Source organism: Corvus cornix, chromosome 2 (assembly GCF_000738735.6).
Source record: "Corvus cornix cornix isolate S_Up_H32 chromosome 2, ASM73873v5, whole genome shotgun sequence".
NCBI lineage: Eukaryota > Metazoa > Chordata > Aves > Passeriformes > Corvidae > Corvus > Corvus cornix.
In genome coordinates, this window is record NC_046333.1 from 20,579,371 (window position 1) to 20,599,514 (window position 20,144).

The 20,144-nt window shown below is 39.9% G+C and overlaps 1 protein-coding gene across 3 annotated transcripts in view; it reads left to right on the forward strand.

Annotated features, from left to right (window-relative positions):
* The first annotated feature begins 6,033 nt into the window (after nucleotides 1–6,033).
* Nucleotides 6,034–20,144, forward strand: part of ATP9B (ATPase phospholipid transporting 9B (putative)) — a 168,796-nt gene continuing 154,685 nt past the window's right edge. For 2 of the 3 annotated variants that reach the window (XM_039571298.1, XM_039571302.1), the window contains exon 1: nucleotides 6,035–6,166. In XM_039571298.1, the coding sequence (XP_039427232.1) occupies nucleotides 6,072–6,166 (95 nt within the window). In that variant the 5' untranslated portion in view covers nucleotides 6,035–6,071. Of the gene's footprint in view, nucleotides 6,167–20,144 lie in introns of all 3 variants that reach the window. The other variant, XM_039571307.1, reaches the window with a different exon arrangement.

The window sequence follows — 20,144 nt, forward strand, 5'->3', positions numbered from 1 at the left end:
GGGAGTATTTTTCTTTCAGTTTCAAGACCTAGTTAAAGCAGCTGTATTTATTTACCTGAAATATCAACAGCATGGATTTGAAAAAAGAAGCCCACTGAGAACACTCAAAAAGAAAAAAGGGTCCTTTGAAAGTGCTGGTGTGTTTTGCTGTTAATTTTGCACCACAGATCATGGGTTTATTTTATTGGATATTCTCTCATTTTAAGAGAAGATCAGAAGTTGGTAATCCATCTTAAAAGTTGTGAGTCCATGGGAGTTTTTTTTCTCCAATTAGAAATTGAAATCTAGCATTGAATTTACATACACTAACAGCATGAAAAAAAGTACCTCAGAAGCTAACTAGAAATTAAAAGGCATGGGATTTTGAAATGTATATTGAAGCAATTTTTAAGTTAGAGGTTAACTTAACTGAAGAGACACTGTAAAAAATTACTAGATGGCTCTCAGTGAAAAGTTGTTGTGAAGATGCGGTAAAATAATGAACACTGTACTTACCATTTTCTCCTTTTGTTTCTTCACAATCAACACTTAATATCTTAAGTGAAAGCATGACATATTTCTATCAGAAGTCACCAAGGTTTACCTTTGTTTCTAAACCAATTTTACTTAAGTACTTTAGGATTTCCACTTTTTCTGCCTCAAGTGTTGCCAAGCAAATTGGAGAAAATGCCCTTTCAGCCAGACCTGTTACTAGAGATGTATCTCTAGTAAAATCCAAAATACAACATATTTTGGATGATACAGTATTTTTCTGACATAATTGGAGAAGATAGTGCTTGGATTTTATTCTGAACGACTGACTTGGTGGAATACAGGTGAGGGTGACACAGGACTGGAGTGAAGCCAGGGCTGTGGGATGCATATTTTGGTAAGGATGGACTACAAAAGAAGGAATAGAGATTTGGCAGCCCATAAATCCTGCAGGGCTGCGGAGAGATGACATTTACCAAAGAAAAGACCTTGAAAGAAGGTCTGAAAGAAAAGTTACAGCTGGGAGCACAATAAATTGACAAACACTGAATGTTGTGAATATTAAAAATAAAATGCGTACAAATAGAATTTTCTTCTAGCTATGTAGACAATAATATTTTTTAATATGTGAACAGCATTTTGTTGCCAGTGTTTTTATAGTATAGTAATATTTTATATGATTACTTTTATTTCTTGTTGCTGTTTTTAAACTCATTTATTTCGGTGTATAGCTGAATTGCATGTGGCTTCATTGTCTGAAGTGATTTTTTAAAACAAGGATCCTTTCACAGAAAACAGTGTCTCCAATTTTGTTCTTTCGCAGAGTAACATTTTGTTACATTCTACTGATACAGATTGAAGATATGAGGGCACTGCTATTAGAATTATTAAAACTGCTAACTGTGGCTGGTTTAGTTCCCTCTATTTTGTATTTGTTTTGCTCCCTTTCTCTGACAGTGTAAGAATTTATTTGGTGTAGTTTTCCTTGCTGCCCTCAGCTCTTCCTACAAGCAAAACCATAATCTTCCTGTGTTACTGTGCTTAGGTCTTGCCAGTGATTTTTTTTTTAAGCCTCTAGGTGTTTTGGACCAATTTACAATTTGATGAAAATTTGAAGACAGATACAAAGCAGGTTCACCACTGATGAAAAAGGTTACACAATTAAAATAAAAATACAAGGAGGTTTGAAGGATAAGACAAGAAAATACCTAGTATATAAGTAATGTAAATTTTGTACCATGTAACATTACATGAGGCTTACTGAAACTTTTTCTTTTGTTTTATATTCAATGATTTTAGTATCACTTCCACAGATTTACTCTAGTATAAATGATTTTATAACTTGTCTTTGAGAAGGATAGCAAAGAATGAATTAACTTCAAACTGCCGTTCATTTCCCCTGTTACCGTAGCCCAGACTGGATACATAACCAGGATTAGGAGGGAGGAAGGACTTAACCTTGAACATTTACAACAGAAGTAGAATGGTAACAAAAGTATAAATTATTATTAAATGCCCTCTGGGGATATCTGGCAGAACTCATTACAGATAGGTTCTGCACCTGTAGTAGATACATGCAACAAATGCAAAACAGTTTCCATGCCAGCTCATTCCTAGTCAAACCAAGAGTTCACAAGATCCATAAATTGTAGGTTCTGGATCTCTGCCACTTGTTAGAAATGCAAAAAACATGCAAAAAAGAAGCACAGAAAGGATGATACAGAAAGTTTATTTCAGAGTGGTGCTATATTTACTTATAACAAACGCATGTTATCATGATATTTAAGTTACAAATGTTACTTAGCCAGTACTTAACATTGAAATCAATCCCTGAAATAAAAAGCTTTTTTCATAAAGCAAAACAACACCTGCCTGAAATGCCTGAATACCAAAATCTGGATCAAAAGCAAGTTTATTCTGTGACCTTTCAGTATTTCTAAATAGGAAAGGAAATAATATTTTGAAAATGCAGGGACATTTTCTAAAGGCATCTTGAAAAGTCAATACATAACATACACCAAAGTCTCAATTTTGCATGATGAAAACTTTTACATAAATGTTTAGAATTTTCTTTAAAAAACAAAAAACCAGATTACATCATAATCTAGACGTAGAACTGAATGATAATACATGCTACACAATCAAAGATCCTGCACTTAAGAGCTTCTACCATTTTATGAAAATAGTGGTGCAAAAAGGCAATTAGAGTTATCAGGAAGGTGAAATCATGATAGATTTCCAGCAACTGTCTTAGCTGCAAGCTTTAAACATATATTTGAAGTAATCAAAACAGCATGTATTTAAAATGATAAATAATCCATTTTGTCACTCTCTTGACCATTGGTTTACTAAAAAACTAAATTTCCTCTTCTTAGAAGGCTTTGTGTTTGAAATCTTCTCTGTAGACAAGTAATAGTGAAGGATTTCTTTCTTAAAACCTTTAAGTAGTCATAAACAAAATAATGCTTTACAGAATACATGAGACTCAGTAAGAAATTAAGACTCTAAAGGCATTTATAGTTCCTAATGATTGTCTCATGCTGGGTCCTTTACAAATCTGACAATAATAAACCTTTCATTATACGTGCTCGATCATGTATTTTTCCATACATATGGAATTTACAAACACACACATGTAATAGACTAACATTAGAGATAGTTACAGGCCAAACAACCTGTTAAATCACCAGTAATATAACCAAACAACCAGAACCAAAGTTCTGCACAGACAAGAAAATTAATCTTAGGTTACTAACTTGTGAATGAAGTGCTTTCTGTTCCATTCAAAAACTGCTCTTCCATGGGCTTGAATCAATTAATAAACTGAAAGCAACAGCTTTAATTCTCGTGGCATCAGTGACCTGCAGTAACTTCCATAGCCACATGAGGATTCTGAATGTATAGTTGTCAATATTAAAGTTTAAAATTTTAAAGTTGGGAGATGCACAGAATTGCAGTAACAACAGTCATGAAAGCACCTAGGACTCGCATAATTATTACCCTGAAACTCAGGGGTGTGTTTAATTATTCCAACACATAAATTACAGCTGTCACTGCAGAGCAGGCAGGAGACAGGCAGTACCATACATGCATCACAAACTGCTATGCAGTGGATGCAACAGCAACGTGCCCTTCCAGCAGAGTCACCCACCCACACCTTGGGCTTTATTACTAACTGTGTAGAAGTCACCCACAAGAGGGAAGTGACCCTTCTCCTCTGTCTGGTACCTGTAGGACCTTATCTGGGTTACCATGTCCAGTTGTGAGGAGCCAATTTTGTTTTGATTTGTCTCAACACTGCTTGTCAGAGGCATGTGGAGGAGGGGTTGCACATGTGCCACCTGCAGAAGGCAGCTAGAAGATGGAGGAAAGCCTTGTCTCTGAGGAGACTACCTGGCAAACATTTCACCTCACACGGGACAAGCAGTCAGCAGGGGAACACCAAAGACACTGTACCCTTCAGAGACATTCTCCAATCAGACGGCAAAAGGTCTCCACCAATGGACTGCAGTGGAACATTGGACCGGGCCACTGGTCTCCTGTCAGAAGGCAGACTTTTGGCTTTGGAGTTTTTGAGTCTTGTTTTCTGGGGGCTCGCTGCTGCTCGCTACTGCTTGCTGCTGTTCATTTGTTGGCTCACTTGTTCCCTCCTTTGACCTGGCCTCACCCTGCCTTTTGGCTCTCCTGCCCTTGCTGGCTCTTGCTGGCCCTTGCACCTGTCCTGCCTCCCTGTGTCCCTGACCGCTGCCCTGCCGCTTCGCCCCCGCATCCCTACCTGGGCTCCGATCAGTGCCCTGCCCTGCCGCCCCGATCCAATCTGTCGCTGTGATCCTCTCTGCAACCCTGTCCATGGTCATTCTGAAGTGAGTCTAGGCAAGGATGACCAAGATGGCCAGGGTGCTGAAGAATATGATGTATTAGGAGAGGTAGAGAGCTCAGCCTGCACAGCTCAGAGTAGAAAAAGTTAAGAAGAAACTTTGTGTCTGAATAAAACTACTTGATGGCACAATACCAAGAAGATGGAGCCCAGACTTTTCTCAGAGATGGATGGTTATGGCTGATCCTGTGTTTCCCAAGTTGGAACACAGGAAACTTTGAGTACTTATTAGCAATTTGTTTATCACAAGATAAACACCGCAACAGGTAGCCCAGAGAAGTTATGGAAACTCTGTGCTGTCCTTGGAAGTGTTCAGTACTTCACTGCACATGGCCCTGAACAACCTGATATTAAAAGTAATGTCTTGGAGCAGGGGCATGGTCGAGGTGGTGTCTAGACATCTCTTTCAACCTAAATTACAATTCTGTGATTCTACTGGTGAACTGATTCTGATACCATGAACATTACAAGGATTAACAGAGTTAAAAAGTGAAATAAATCTTTCCCCTTTTTGTCATTTCCAAATGTGACCCTTTGAATACCCAGCAAAGTCCTGTCACATAGAAATGCCCAGCATAGATATTTTTCCCTTCTATTCCTATATGAGCCTTCTGTGTAATTGTTCCCATCTCCTGGTTCAACTTTGAGTGTTCTGTGCCTGTTGGTGAATTCAGTATCCAGATAATACTCTTAAAGTCATAATTCTACTCAGAAATTTGCACTTGGAAAAATTGCCAGCGCTCCATAACCTTCACTCCAGCAGATAGGAGCATACTTCATTGTAAGCTGTGTATTGTGGTGCCTCCGTAACGACCATCCTTCCCTTGGTCGAAGGTACACTGTAAGGTGCAGCAACACTTTGGTCTTCAGTGTCTGGGTCATAAGAGCAACTTCATTTAGCAATAGGCATTGAGAAAAAAAGAAAATAATTTTCTTTCTCCTCTTGTGGAAAGTCTTCTATATTTGTAATGGTGTTAGGCCTTTTGCTCCCCCACAGCATCTGATTCCATGGGAATACCGACAGATAACATCCTACAGTAGGTCTATAAACACACCTATCTTCAGGCTTTTGCTGGTGGTGACTTGTGTATCAGTCCTGTGAGGTCCCACAGACTGGTTCATCATCCCTGACATACGGGGATATATGTATGACCCTGAGACAATACCTGTCTCTGTTTAATGGCTGGAGAGCATCACTTGCAGATATGGTACTTCAGAAGCTGAATAATTATGGAATCACAGAACAGGTCAGGTTGGAAGGGACCACAGGGGGTCATTTGGTTCAACTTCCCTGCTCAGGTAGGGTCACCCTAGAGCCCATGGCACAGCACTGCGTCCAGACGGTTCTTGAGTATCTCCAGTAAGGGAGACTCCACACCCTCTCTGGGCAACCGCACAGGAGAGGTCTTCCTCATGTTCAGGTGGAACTTCCTGTGCATCAGCTCCTGCCCGTTGCCTCTTGTCCGGCAGCAGAGAGCAGAGCCCGGCTCCCTCCTCTCCGTTCCCGCCCGGCGGATCCCGGCGGATCCCGCCGTCGGAGCCCTGAGCTCCGCCAGCCCCGCGGAGGCTGTGGGGAGCACGCGCCCACCGGCCCCGCGCGCGGCCCGCGCCCCACCGCCCCGTGTTTACCCCGAGCCCCCGCCCCTCCTGACGTCACTGGGCGTCGGCCGTGACGTCACTTGCCCGGGCGGTGCCCGGCGGGTGGTGGGGGGGCGCCCCCAAGATGGCGGACCAGATCCCGCTGCGCCCGGTGCCGCGCAGCGCCCAGCGCAGGGCGGCCTATTACAGCAGCGCCGCCGCGGCGCAGCGGCACAGCAGGTACGGACAGGGCCGGCACGGCGGCTTCTGCCCTCCTCCTTCCCCTCTCCTTCTTCTGTCCCCAGCCACGGGCGGGGCGGCGTGCGCCCCTCGCCCAGCCCCGCTGCCCTGCGGGGCTCCGGGACCGCCCGCCCGCTCCGGGGGGAGGGCGGGAAGGGGTGGCGGCCCCGCCGTGGATGGCGGAGGGGGGTGTCGGCTGCCGCTGGCTCCCGCAGGCCTCCGCGGCTGTGGCCGCCTCTCCTGGGCCGCTGTTCCCGTGTCCCGGCGGCGGGGCTGGGGCCGGGACGGGTTGTGGTGGCGGCGGGAGGATGCGCAGGGCGCCCTCGGCCCGGCTGCTCCCGGTGCCGGCCCCGCGCCCGCGGGTGCGGCCTTCGATCGCCCGGCCCCGCCACCCGCAACTCCGCGCAACTCGGGTCCCTTGCCAGGAGTTCACTTAGGAGCGGGATTCCCGCGGCGGGGGCCTTGTTTGGGCGTCCTTAGGAAATATGTTGCGAGCTAGTTCTTGGGTGCTAGCCCGGACACCATTCCTGAGTGTGGGAATTAAAATAACTTCAAATTTCCTGAAAGATATACTATTGGGCTTAAGCAATTTGGAAAAGATGGTTTAAAGGACTGCCATCAAATTGTTTCCAGGCAAAAATTGAATGTTTCTTTGCTTCCCATTATTCTAGTTTTATTCTAAGTATACTATTGTTTTGAGCAAGGAAAAACTTTGCTCCATAATTTTGGTATCTCCACTGGATAGCCCTCTTACAATGGATGATGTGATTATACTTACTGGTTTGAGGTTTCTTTCCTCTTTTTGTTCTTGTAGAGCATTGGCTGTGGATACAAGGACTGGAGGGAGCAGTTGTAGGATCTGAAGTAAATGGACTTGCTAAGAACAGAATAGTTGGTGCTGTTGTTCTAGTTCAAATACAGTGATAAATCTGTTTCATAATGAATAAAATGTATTTCCTTCTTTGTCTGGATGGGATAACTAACAAGAAAGGTTAAAGTTTAAAGGTGTGCAAAATAGGTTAGGCTTACATTATGTTGTCTTGATTCTTAAACTGGACAAAGGTTTTTTTATGAACCTTCACAAGTTTGTAGGACTGTCTGCCATAGTAGTAGGTTTTCCCATCTCACCAATTAATACTTGAATATCTGACAATTTGTAGTAGGTTTGTCCTCTGTCTTGAGGTAGGGCAGTGTTACCATCATTATCCCTCTTCCTTAGAGAATTGAATCAGAGAAAGCTCTCGCTGAAATTTGTTTTTCGGTAGGTGCTGTGCTCAGGAATAAAAAGGAGGATTAGATAGGCATAAACTTAGTCCAGACTGTAAAAGGTACTGGGAGTTCTGTTGTAGGTTAACCAGGAGTGTTTTGGTGATTTGAAAAATGCTTTAGATGTGATGGATTGAGTCCCTAAGTCACACGGTTACACAGGTTTATTGAAGGTGTCATTGTGGTTCTTTATACAAACTGTTTAATCATGGCTTTATAAACAGATTTGGCAAGCTGTAGGAACTAGCAAGGAACTACCAACTCATTACAAATTTGCTTCTTGCTCTCTGTCTTTGATCAACATTGCCCTCCAAAGATTGTGGGTTACATTCCTTCTAGTTTAGATGACATCTTTCAGAGTTACGGTCTTTCATAATCTGTGTATTTAACTTACTGATCCTCCACAAAAGTGATTATTTATCTTTTTCATTACTTTTGTGCAACTTTTGGTAGGTATATAAAAGCTTTAAAAATTGACAGGCTCATTTATTGCATTTCTTTATTTTTGATCACTTGATTAATAAATTGCTCATTTGAGCTCTGAGAGTTAGAATACTTACACTAGCCTCTTCACTCACTTCATTTGTTTTATTTTTGATAATGTGAGTTGAGTAGGTTGGTCACTCTCCTTCAAGAATACCTTGCCTTGGCATTATGAGAGCACCTCTGGGAGGTGTCCTATGGACCTGTAACAAAACATGGGAATGCTTGCGTAGAGTCTACCACAGCTGTCTTGTGTAGAGTCTAAGGGGAAGTACAGCAGTGCAGATAGCCGACTTGTAAGTCTTATGGCTCTAAGCTTGTAATTGAACTACCACTTCTATGCCTTTATTAATGATTCATCATGCTTTTCTAATCTTTATCTTCAGCACAGACTCTGAAGAAGCCTTGCATTCCTGTGGAAACTGCAGCAAAGGTCCTGATGTCAGATACTTATGAGAGTGTTGAAGTGAAGTCACTGAGGTCTCTGATATGCAGAAACCTATCATGTGCATGTATGCTTGAGGATTTTGCCTAAAAGGGTGTAATCATCTTGGCATCAGCATATCTCTGAAGATGTCTAGAAACAAACACCCCTTAAAATACACTAGAGTTGGTATATGGGGTTTAATCCAGTGCTGTTGTTTCTGGACCTTCAAGAGTCTTTGATGTGCTGTGATTTATTTCTTCAGTGAAGAATTTACAGTCTTTTGGAAGTCTTATACACACGTCCTTAACTTAAGTGTGGTAGTGTTTTTCATTCCAGTTGATTGTCCTGCTGCTGGGCAACATCAGTTAATACAACTCATCAGTTGCTAACCTTTATTGGCCTCGCAGCTAATTTATAGGATGACTTCTTTTGCTTGAGCTAAGCAGTCTGTAGGAGTCTTTGCCAGTGTTGCTATAGTTTGCTTTGCAGTAAGGACAAAGACTTTCATACTCAGGGTTTGCCTGTAGTGCGCTTTGTGCTTTTGAGATTTATTTAGACAGACTGCGCATATTTTAAAGCTGGAATATGTTTTCCCACACACACCTAAAGAAACTTCAACAATATGCACACTTCTGTATAAAATTGTAGCCAGCTAAGAATCGTGAAATGTCCTGGGATGTACTTTATATATAAATAAACATGACAAGACTAATGTATTTTATATATTCATACTGTATATGTTAAGGTGTGTTTAAAAAAAAATTAAAAATACATATTAAATGTTACCTATGGTTCAATGAACACATGCACGTTCTGCTTTTATTTCTGATGCTTAAGGGCAACTTACTACTTTTGCAGTAGAAATTGAGTTTTTATATTTTCTGTCATCTTTCTCTATCTCAGATGGACAGAGAACTGTTCATGTGCTGCCGTTAGCAATTAGGGAAATCTATCTTGGAGGAAAAGGTTGTTCAACTTAAAATTAACTTGAAAAATCCTTGCTGTTGTTTAGGATTTTCAACTTGTATAGTTGTAAAAAGGCTTGGGGGAAAAAGCCGATTGGTTCAGCACCTTGTCCTTCAGCTTGAAGGTTGTTATCTACAGGAAAATTAGCTGCTGCTTTTTATTTACATGGTGAGGGAGAAGGAGGACCAGAGAACATTCGGGTTCACCTTAAATGTGCAGTGAGGCTTGTTCTCATCTGTTAGACTTGTTGTCCTCAACCCCAGAGTAATCAACTGCTGAATGCAGGAAGGAAGTTGACTGTGCTGTGCCCGTTGTCATGTGAGGTTGATGGCAGGAAAACAAGAAGCCTGGTGGAATTTTGAAGCTGATAAGGAACTAAACCATTGTCAATCATCATTTATCCATAAACGAAATAGCTGCTTTATTCATGCTTGCTGCTGTCAGTGTATGCTTGTATTTAGCCTAATAGGGCTGAGGTGAGAGGTGTTGGGACTCCTGAGCTGGTACCAGAACATCACATCTTACCAGCTTTCCCTTATGTGACATACATTTACTTGCACTCCAGATCCTCACAAAGGTGGTGTCATGAAAGATACCCAGTCACTGGAAGGAAATCTCTTGCATGATTATTCATGGTATGAGCCACAGTAGTGTATTTATGAATGGCACTACTGGATATATTAGGTGGTTGTGGCAGGGTAAGTTGTGGAACAGATCAACCTCTGTTGCTTGTCTCTGCAGTTTGCCACTGATGGAACAACTCTGTTTTAAGGCAACTGACTATACTGTTATTTATTTAATTATTTTATGTCATTAGCAAATAAGAAAATTGCACAAAAAGGAAAAAAAGAACCAAATAATAGGGTAATGTGTCTTTTGTACAGATAAATGCAGGATACTTGGTCCTTAACAATTGGTGATCTGTAGCTTATTTAATGTGAAGTATGTATAATAGAAAAAATGAAATCTATTCCAGAAAAAAGGGAATGGAAGTCTGGAGAATTTGAAATTCAATGAGAATTCACATGCTTCCCTGATACTTGCAAATCTCAAACCAATTTTTGTAGTACACAGAAAATAAGATGATTTAATGTAGTAATACTGTTCTAATGCTTTTCATTTGAATGAAAGCTGTTCCCAATCAGCAATCTTGTAGTCTGTATGGTTATGATTTCTCAGGGTGTTTGACTAGGTTCCACAGTGAACCACCAAAGAAGAAATAAAAATGTCAACAGACAGTACTCAAGGCTTGTACTGTAATTCTGTGGGGTTTTTTCACTTCTGGGATAGTCTGATGTGAGCTTTGTTAAAATACCTTGATTTGTGCTGCCTTTCAGTTGTTTGTTAGAACTGTGTCCTAATTCTAAACTATGAAGTGATTTTCACAGTCTAGATGTTATTCTTCATATTCCAGTGGGTTTTGATATTTCATGTGTAATAACTAAGAATAATGTCTCCAAATAACTGAAAATATTATTTGATGAGGCCATGCAACACTCAGATCTTTTAGGACCTAACATCTCTTGTAGAATGGCGTTCACAGAAAGTTCATTACTTATATTGGTATAACTGTGGGTCTGGAAAGCCTTGTAAAATGTCCGTAATTGTTCAAAAAACCCAAATATTGATACATATCAGTGGAGTTTACCTATCGAATGGGCTATATGCAGTGATATTTGGTATCTTGTACGGTTTTCTGAAAAGCTGCTAGTTCCCGTGAATCTCCTCCTGGGTATTTCTGAATGTTTAGAACAAAAGTTCTTACAATATCTGGGCAGAGTTTTACAGGTTTCAATTTCATCTTCTTCCCTACACACCTGTTAATTGAATGGCCCTACATATTTCATCCTGAAAATGAGCTTGAAAATGATGGATGAAGCTGAATGACTGACAATATTGGCATTAATTTGAATTTTAATATAGCGTCTGTGATAAAACATTCCAAAGATGGAACTGAATTGACTTTTGAACATCTGTGTTTTAAAACTGCTGTTGCAAAGTGACAGTAACTTCTTCAAACATCTGTTGTTTGACCAGAAGCAGTAACTTGTTAAGTCCAGGAACATAAACTGTAAATAGCTATGTTACTTTTTTTGTAAAAATAGCATTGTTAACGCTATTCATTCTGCTACTCTGGACATGATCAAAGAAGCTCCTGGAAGTTAATCAGCTGTGGGGGTGTGTGGGAGTGGGTACTTACAACTTTTTAATTCCCTACATGTGTACTGGCACACCTGCACTTCCTTGTGGACGAAGCTCCCTAACATCATCCCGGTTCCTGTGGTGCTTTGTTTAAATCAGAGTTCCTGTCTTGTGTTGTTTTTCCTCTGTGACAAGCAGACAGGAATGGCAGCAAAATGGATGCGTCATTACAGATGATTTGTACCTGCTCTCTGTAGGACAGAAATCTTTGCAGGAGGTAGCAACTCAAAGTGAGACGTATCAGTTGTTACTGTGATACCAAAAGTTGCGAATGTTACAGGTTCAGCTGATACTTGCTGGAAATGTCATGAACTCTGAACAAATAAATGCGTTATTCCTGGTGTTTCAGGCTACAGGTGCTGATCTGTAGATGTTGTAGTGTATTGGGAATGAGAACACATTAAATTACACAGCTGTATGTTATGCTGATATATTCAAATACATATATATTCATTCCAAGACACCTCTATCTTTTGTTTCAGCATAAGGAGGAAAGGATCAAAGGCAGTGTGAAGAAGTCTCACTAGAATAGTCCTTAAGAGAGTTGTCTGTACTGTTATGCCATTTTAACAAAGTGGTTCAATCATGTATGTCCTTTTGTTCTTCTTCCAGGAGAATTCTTGCCCTCCCTTTTTTATAGACTCTACCTGAAATCCAAAGTGTTTGTCTCTTTTTCATTAAAAAAAAATTCAACATTGATGTCACTGTCTTGCAGGACATACTGCCCTTTGTCATTAGCCTTTCCTGGATTGTGGTTTTGGACAGGTATTTGCCCCTGTTATTTGGAACTATATCACTGAGCGACTTTTAGGCTTAGTCCGAGATCCCATTTCTGAGTCCTGATTCTTCCAACAGGGTTGTTTGCATGGCAGCTTTATACTTAGGATGCTGTATTTGTGTAACGGTGGTTGGGTTGGGTCTGTTTTCAAGATCTCAAGTTATAGAGTACCTCTAGTTTTTAGAAAAAGGAGTAGTTCATGTATTCACATTCCTGAACTGCGTTTTGCTTTCTTTGCTGAAGGCTTTATTTATAGGTTAATACTGCTGGTTGGGACTGACATGTAATTTAGGATAGGTGCAGATTCTGGGACTTCTGCCTGGGACAAAGGTCCAAGGAGTTTGATGTGTAAGTTTTGAAAAATAGTCTTGCCATATGTTAATATTTTCAGACCTTGTATGCAGTGTGTGTTGTCATTGTTAGTTTCTGTGGCTTTTACTTTTCAGAGCAAAGTTTAATGATTTAATGATGCAGGTAACCATATGACGTGCATATAAAGTTGCTCACATTAGCAACTGTAAAATAATTTTACAAACAATGGCACTTTCATTGGCGTGATACCTGAGAAGTAGTTTGTCATATTTTATCTGCAGACACAAATTTAGATGACATAGGAACTTTAGGTGATTTTAGTAAAAAAGTGATTTTTAATTGCAGTTCTTCAACTTGGCATTATGTAGAACTGTGCATTTGGAAAAAGTTGTCTTTATGTTTTTCTCTTCACTAGTAATGCTCTTTCACACCAAGACAGGTGTACAGACAGTCATAATTTTTAGCAGTTATTCTTTCAGTAATTTTTCTGATCTGAAGAGTTTTAATAATTAGGCAAAAAAAGTTTGAGAACTTCAAATTACTATTGCAGATGTTACTATTGTTTGCATAGGCACAAGTGACTGCATGTTTAAGCTATTACTTTTGCATGCCTTCCTGGTCTGTATCTATAGTATCTAAATACAGTGATTTGTATTGCTTGGGCAGGCATTTGGATTGCTAAGAACAGGGAGAGAAAACAATTGATTGGGCTACAATGTCAATAACAATACCCAGTGACAATGATAAAATGGCCCCGTTGTTCTAATCAATGACATACCCTACTAATTAAAAACAGGGTTCTGGTGAATGTAGATGATGTTTCCTAAGGTCCTGCTGTGTATCTAGGTGTTTCTGGTATCTGTTAAATACAGAGACTCACTCATCTTGTCACGGGTTGCAAAAGATGTTGTATTAGGGTATGTCTAGTGCTTTGTAAGGTGAGCAAGGGGTAATAGAACAGGTGCCTTTTTCCATGGAGGCTTCATTACACAGATCTTTTCAATTTACTTCTTCTGTATATTGTTCTAGTAAGAAAGTGTGATGTAGGAGAGAGAAAAGGCACATAGAATTCAGAATATTTGATTTTTGTAGGTGTCTGGTGGAACCTGTAGTTTTAGTATCTGTTGTAAGCCATTTTATAAAATCTACTTATGAGAGGGAGCTGCTGTGGTAATAACTTTGTATTATGCTGGTACGCCTTTATCTCAACAGATAGAAGGGTTTTTCCCTTAGTTCTGCAAAGCAGAAGATAGCAGATTCTTGTTTGTGGTTTTTTGTTTGGTTTTTGTTTGTTTGTTTGTTTAGGGTTTGGGGTTTTTTTTTGTTTGGTTGGTTTTAGGGTGGGGTTTGTTGTTGGGGTTTTTTTTAATTGTTTGGTTGTTTTTATTATTGTTGTTTTATTTTTTGTAGTAATAGTAGTAGTTCAACAATGCTGCCTTGTGGTTTTCCAGATTATGTCTCTGTATCATTTGGGGCCAGGGGGACAGTGATTTATTTGGTCTTATTGCAGAGTTTGATCTTACTCATCTCAGTGATGCAGTCAGTAATAAATTTGCCTGCATGCAGTAGAAGTAGTTTTTCCTTCTGTCTATTTTCTTGTCCAGTGGATAAACATGCGCTATGACAAGAGCGTTGTACTAAGTTTTTAAAGATCCTGGATATAAATGTTCAGCTCTACAAATATCCAGCATCCTTAAAAGCTGTCCAAATGTATTTTCTTTTTTTTTTCTTTTTTAGTATTAACTGTGGTTACTCTATAAAAATTTGTAATAGCATTATTTTGTGTGAGTGTGTGATTCAGAGGCTTCCCAAGTAACACTGATTAGGGGTGTACTTGCATTAGAGGCACAGCTAAAGCTGAATAGGGACATAGAGCGGCAAGCTCTAATCAATTTTAAAAACTTCTGAAATAGCTTTTCTGTGTTTTTTAGGAAGAGGTTGGAATAAATTCTTTGAATTTCATGTGTTTAGCTGTAGAAGATTTTTCCTTTTTCAACTTCTGTTGTAATCTAGGAACAACATGATTGCTTTGTAGTTTAACAGAATTTACTGCTTTGTGAAGCATAGAGGTGTTTGAAATTAGAGGAAAATGTAACTTCTAATTCTTAGAAATGAAGGTAATATTTGAGGAAAATAAGTACTTGTAGTTTGATTTTTCTTGGGTAACTTTCTAGCAAAGCAATTTGTTTTACGAATACACTGGTTATTTGATTAAGAGGAAGGCTTACATGAAAATACGTTGTATAGTTATAAACATGGTTATGGATGAATTATCCTCTCTTAATAAAATTTATGCAGCTGCAGTTTCCTGGGAATTTTTTCTTTGTTACAGGACATGATCTGAACAGTTTTGTCAGTGATACGGGCAGTCTACAGCAGTTGCTGATTTGGTGGGTCATCCTTTAAGAAACAATTCTTGCTCTTCGTATGGATATACCTGTCACTTTCGTCATTTTTTCTCCTATTGCTTCTCTACAATTTGGCAGATCCTGCCTTTGTCCTCAGACTTGGAAAGTGTTCACATAGGTTGGAGGTAGAGCAGGATATGAGTGAGACAGATCGTGCAGCTTACTCTGTCCTCTGCCTGTGACAGGAAGCAGAGGGAGTCCTGTGGCTGCCACAGCCACTCAGCCAAATCACCAGCTCTTTGCAGGATGGGACGTGGTCACAGTGGTGGGTGGCAATAGCTCAGCCGGTCTTTCTCAGCTTTTTTTTACTCGAGACTTTTTCCACTGCAGCCTCTCTTCCATGCTACTCTGCATTCCACAGCCATCTCCTGGGTCCAGTTCATGCATAGACTCATGACCATGCATTTGTTTTTCCTCCCTCACTAGATTTGAGAAATACTGCTTTAAGACATCAGCTTTGTTTTTCTGTCTTGTGAATGATGGTCTATAGCAAAAGTAATAGGTGATGAGGAACAAATATTTATGCAGTATCTGACACAGTGCTTATATTTCTACCTGGGTCTTTTAATCAAGGAGATAAAAAAAATCTTCATACATACTGCTGCTGCATTTGTTGAGTGAGTAAAACCAGAAAAGCATGCAGCCACAGTTGTTGTGTCTTGCACCTTCCTGCTGCAGCCTTGAATATTGGTCTTTTAGAGTAATGGAAAGCTGGCAGAAAACACAGAAAGTATTATGGATCTAAATAGGTAGGCAAGTTAGGTTTAAATAACTTACAATGGCTTCCATTACCTGTTACAATACCTGTGAAACTCTGCAGCTGCATCTGCTCTGGCAAACAGCCATCAAAGTGGAATGATGTAGGTACATGTGACTTGAGGCATCATTTTCACAGCAGATATTTATATCAAAATTTCACTTACAAGTATTTATTGGACATGACTTCCTTTCAGCTAAATCTGTTAAATGATACTCCTGATAGTAGTCAGATTTTGTGGAAAGTTGTTTAATATTAATGTTCCCCTTTTCTTAGGAAACCATATTTTGTAAAGATATTTTGTAAATTCATACCTGATTTAGTAGCAGTCATGCTGAGAGTTTTGATGTTTTCGCTCTGGCTTCTTTATTCATGTTGCTTTCAGTGCTTCCCTATTTAATACAAGTTTCTAGGATTATACTTAATTGATTTGTCACTCAAGGAAAATCAGCACTTCAAGCAATTAAGTGCACAAAAATACTAGGTAACAAAGACACAAAGATTTTTGTCCTCATCCTAGTTATGAAAAATCCATTATTCATTATCTTACTGTTTTTAAATACTGAAGTACAGTTTTCCAACACAATAGCAAAATTGCTTTTGAAACAGAATGAATTGCTTGCCAGTTCAGAGGCTGTATGTTGAAGTCAGGCTTACCAAACACGATGGTGCTTATGCTCATTATCTTCACTACTTGGTGAAGCTCCATGTTTGAAAGTGCAAACCTAGATACCGATGGTGGGAAAAAAACCTTGTCTTTAATATAATGGTAAACAAATCTTAAAGAAATTATGATTAGAAGAGCAATGTATTCTGCAAATATTACCACGTTTACAAAATAGACTTAAATGTTCAGCATATCTGTGAATTTTTCTCTGTCAAATCTCTCTCCTGTGATTCTCTCGCTTTAGTGTGTTCCTTCCACAAAGATTTTACCATGTTTACTGTGTTACTGTTGTTTAAGAGATACTATTTTTCAAATCAGACACTTGTTAACTTTGTATGGAAGTAAAAGGGATGTGTTACTTTTTGATATCTTGTATACTCCATTACAGCTGGCAGACTGTGATTTCACTGGGGGGTGTTAAAATACATCATTAATTGGATGTCCAAGAGCAAAACACAGTGCAACATAAAGCTCTCTGTTAAAACCGTGCTAATGTAATTTACAAATTTAATTAGAAAAGATTATAAAAGCATGGAACAGGAGTATGTTTAAATGCAGGCCTGTCTTACTGGAAGTCGAAGAATAATGTAATATCTTGAGTGTTCTCAAGCAGTGGTTTTATTACCTAGTGTTGATCTAGTCTGAGAGCAATCAATGTAATTTGGGATAATATGGATGTTAACCTGTAATAACTCCTGTGTTTTGTGAAGAGAATTTTTTATATTTTTTTTTCTTAATGTCCATTAATAATAATAGCTAGATTGTCATATTAAATTAAATATCAGATACACCTTATTGCAAACAACATTGTGAAGATCAAGTTTTTCATGTTTGTTTTAAACTTTTTTTTTTAAGTGGGTGTTCTTAGCAATAATTTGGAAAGCATTTTCCGTGCCATATTCTCACATAACTTTCTGGGAACTCCTAACCTTTAACGTTAGCACAGTTTAATCTAGTTTGAAACTTTGGTTGTGTTTTCTACAGTGTGGTGGTGCTTTTACACCATTTGAAACTGATGAAGATTTCTTGTCACAAGGTCTAATAAGGTTCCGATACTCAGTTGACTTGAAACTGGGTGTGAGAGGTGTTTGTTTATTATTATTCCTAGTTATACAATATTTTCTGATCTGCTCGGAACACATCAACATCCCTTAGTGGTGTTCCATACCAAGCGATTCCAAGGAGGTGTAGAAATCAGGGCATTACCTGCCAAAGAAAAGAGGGAATGTCTAGAAGACTTGTTAAACAATAGTAGGTTTGGGGGTCTTTGTTCCCCTTCCTTATTAGAGTTTACTTCTTAACTGTGTTGATACCAATTTATTATATAGCCAGTGTAAAGTATGTGGTGTACCTTTTCAATAGAAATCTAATATTTAATCCTTCTGTTCCCTCCCTCCCTTTCCTGGCATCCAAAAAAGTTAATAACTGCTTTTAATATATATTCTTGTATACAATAGGGCTCAACACAGAAAATCTAGGGGGAAAGGAAATGGTTTCAGGTTTTTGTATTAAATATATAGTGAATTGAAAAAATGCAAGCCCAGTGATGGTGCCTTGATGGTGTCATGCTCATTCCTCGTGTTTGTAACATTGCTTTTTAAAAATATACCGGCTTTGTCTATCAAGACTTTCGACTGAATGACTGCTCTATGTCAGCAGAACTCCCTCCTGCTCAAGCAAGGCTACCTAGAGCTGCTTGCCCAGGATTGTGTCTATACAGGTTTTAAATGTCTCAAAGGATGGAGATGCCACAATCTCCCTGAACAGCTCATATCCGTGCTCAGTCATCCTTGTTCCCTGATGTTGGGATGGCACCTTCTGTGTTTCAGCTTGTGCACATTGCCTCTGTGACTGGGCACCACTGACGACAGTCTGGTTCAGTCATCTTTGCAAACTCCCTTCAGGTCCATAGACATTAGTCAGATCCTGCATGTGCCTTGTCTTCTCCAGGCTGAGCAGTCCCAGCTCTCTCATTCTTTCCTTGTAGGAGAGATGCTTCAGTCCCTTCATGACCGTCATGGCCCTTCATTGAACTCCATTCAGCATGGCCATGTCTCTCTTGCACTGGACAAAGTGGCCTCCCTGGTGCTGAGCTGAGGGGAAGGATCTCTTCCCTTGATGTGCTGGCAGCACTTTGCCTGATACAGCCCAGGATACCAGTACCTTTCTTTGCAGCGAGGGTACAGTGCTGGCTTAATGGTCAACTTGGTGTTCACCAGGATCCCCAAATTCTTTGCTGTCAGGCTTTTTCCCTGGAGTAGCACTCAGCATACAGTGGTGAGTGAGGTTGTTCAGGTGCAGAACTTCGCAATTCTTCTTGCTGAGCTTGTGATGTTCCCGTCATCCTGTTTCTCCAGCCTGTCAAGTTTGCACTGGATAGCAGCATATTCATCTGGCCTGTCATCACTCTTTCCAGTTTTGTGTCATCTGCAAACTTGCTGAGGGTGCATTTTGCCCCATCTTCTACATCATCCATGAAGATGTTAAACAGGACTGGAGCCAGTATGGATCTCTGGGGTACACTGGCTTAGTGTACTGACCTCCAACTAGACTTTGTGCCATTGACCACCACCCTCTGGACCTGGCCATTACAACAGAATTCAGTCCATCTCACTGTCTGCTCATCCAGCTACTACAGCTTGTCTATGAGAATTTTATAGGAGACAGTGTCCAATGCCTTACTGAAGTCTAAGCAGACGCTATCCACTGCTCTTTCCTCATCTACCAGGCCAGTTTTTTAATCTTACAAGTTTATCAGGTTGGTGAAGTAGGACTTCCGCTTCGTGAAGCCATGCTGACTACTCCTCATGATTTTCTTGTCCTTTTTTTTTGGAAAAGGTTTCCAACGATGAGCTGCTCTATCACCTTCCCAGGGATTGTGGTGAGACTGGAAGGTCGGGGCAGGTTCCCTGGGCCCTCCTTGCCCTTCTTGAAAGTAGGAGTGGCATTTGCTTTCCTCCAGTCTTTAGTCACTTCTCCCAATTGCCATGATTGATCAAAGATTTTTGAAAGTGATATTGCAATGGCATCTGACAGGTTCCTCAGCACTTGTGGGTGCATCTCCTCAGGGCCCATAACATTTTAGTATTTTTATATATAAATGTATGTAATATAATAGTAATAATATGTATATTATTACATATTATAATAATATACAATAATATGTAATATATTAATTATATTAAAATATGTATTTTATTACGTATTATATACATTCTATTATATATATGGTATTCATATTCAGTTTGCTTAAGTGTTCCCTAACTCATCTTCCTTGCTTTAGGCTTCCTTCCTGCTTTCTGAGACCTGGGACTCCTGAAAGTCAGTCTTGCTGATCAAGACTGAAGCACAGAAGGCATCCAGTACCTCAGCCTTTTCCGTGTCCTGTGTAACTGTATCCCCTGTCTTATTCAGCAGTGAGCCCACATTTTCCCTAGTCTTCCTTACCTCACCTGTGTACTTAAAAACTTCTTGTTTTTGACATCCCTGGCTGGGTTCAATCACATTTGGCTATAGCTTTCCTAGCTTTGTCCCTGGAACCTTAGACACTGTTTTTGTATTTCTCCCAGGTTACCAGTCCTGATTTCTACCCTCTGTGCACTTCATTTTTGTGTCTTCATTTTTGGACTGCTACTTGTTTGTCCAGTCAGGGCCATCTCATTGAATGGGAATCTCTTGAACTTGGAGTAGCTGATCCTTGAATACTAGCCAG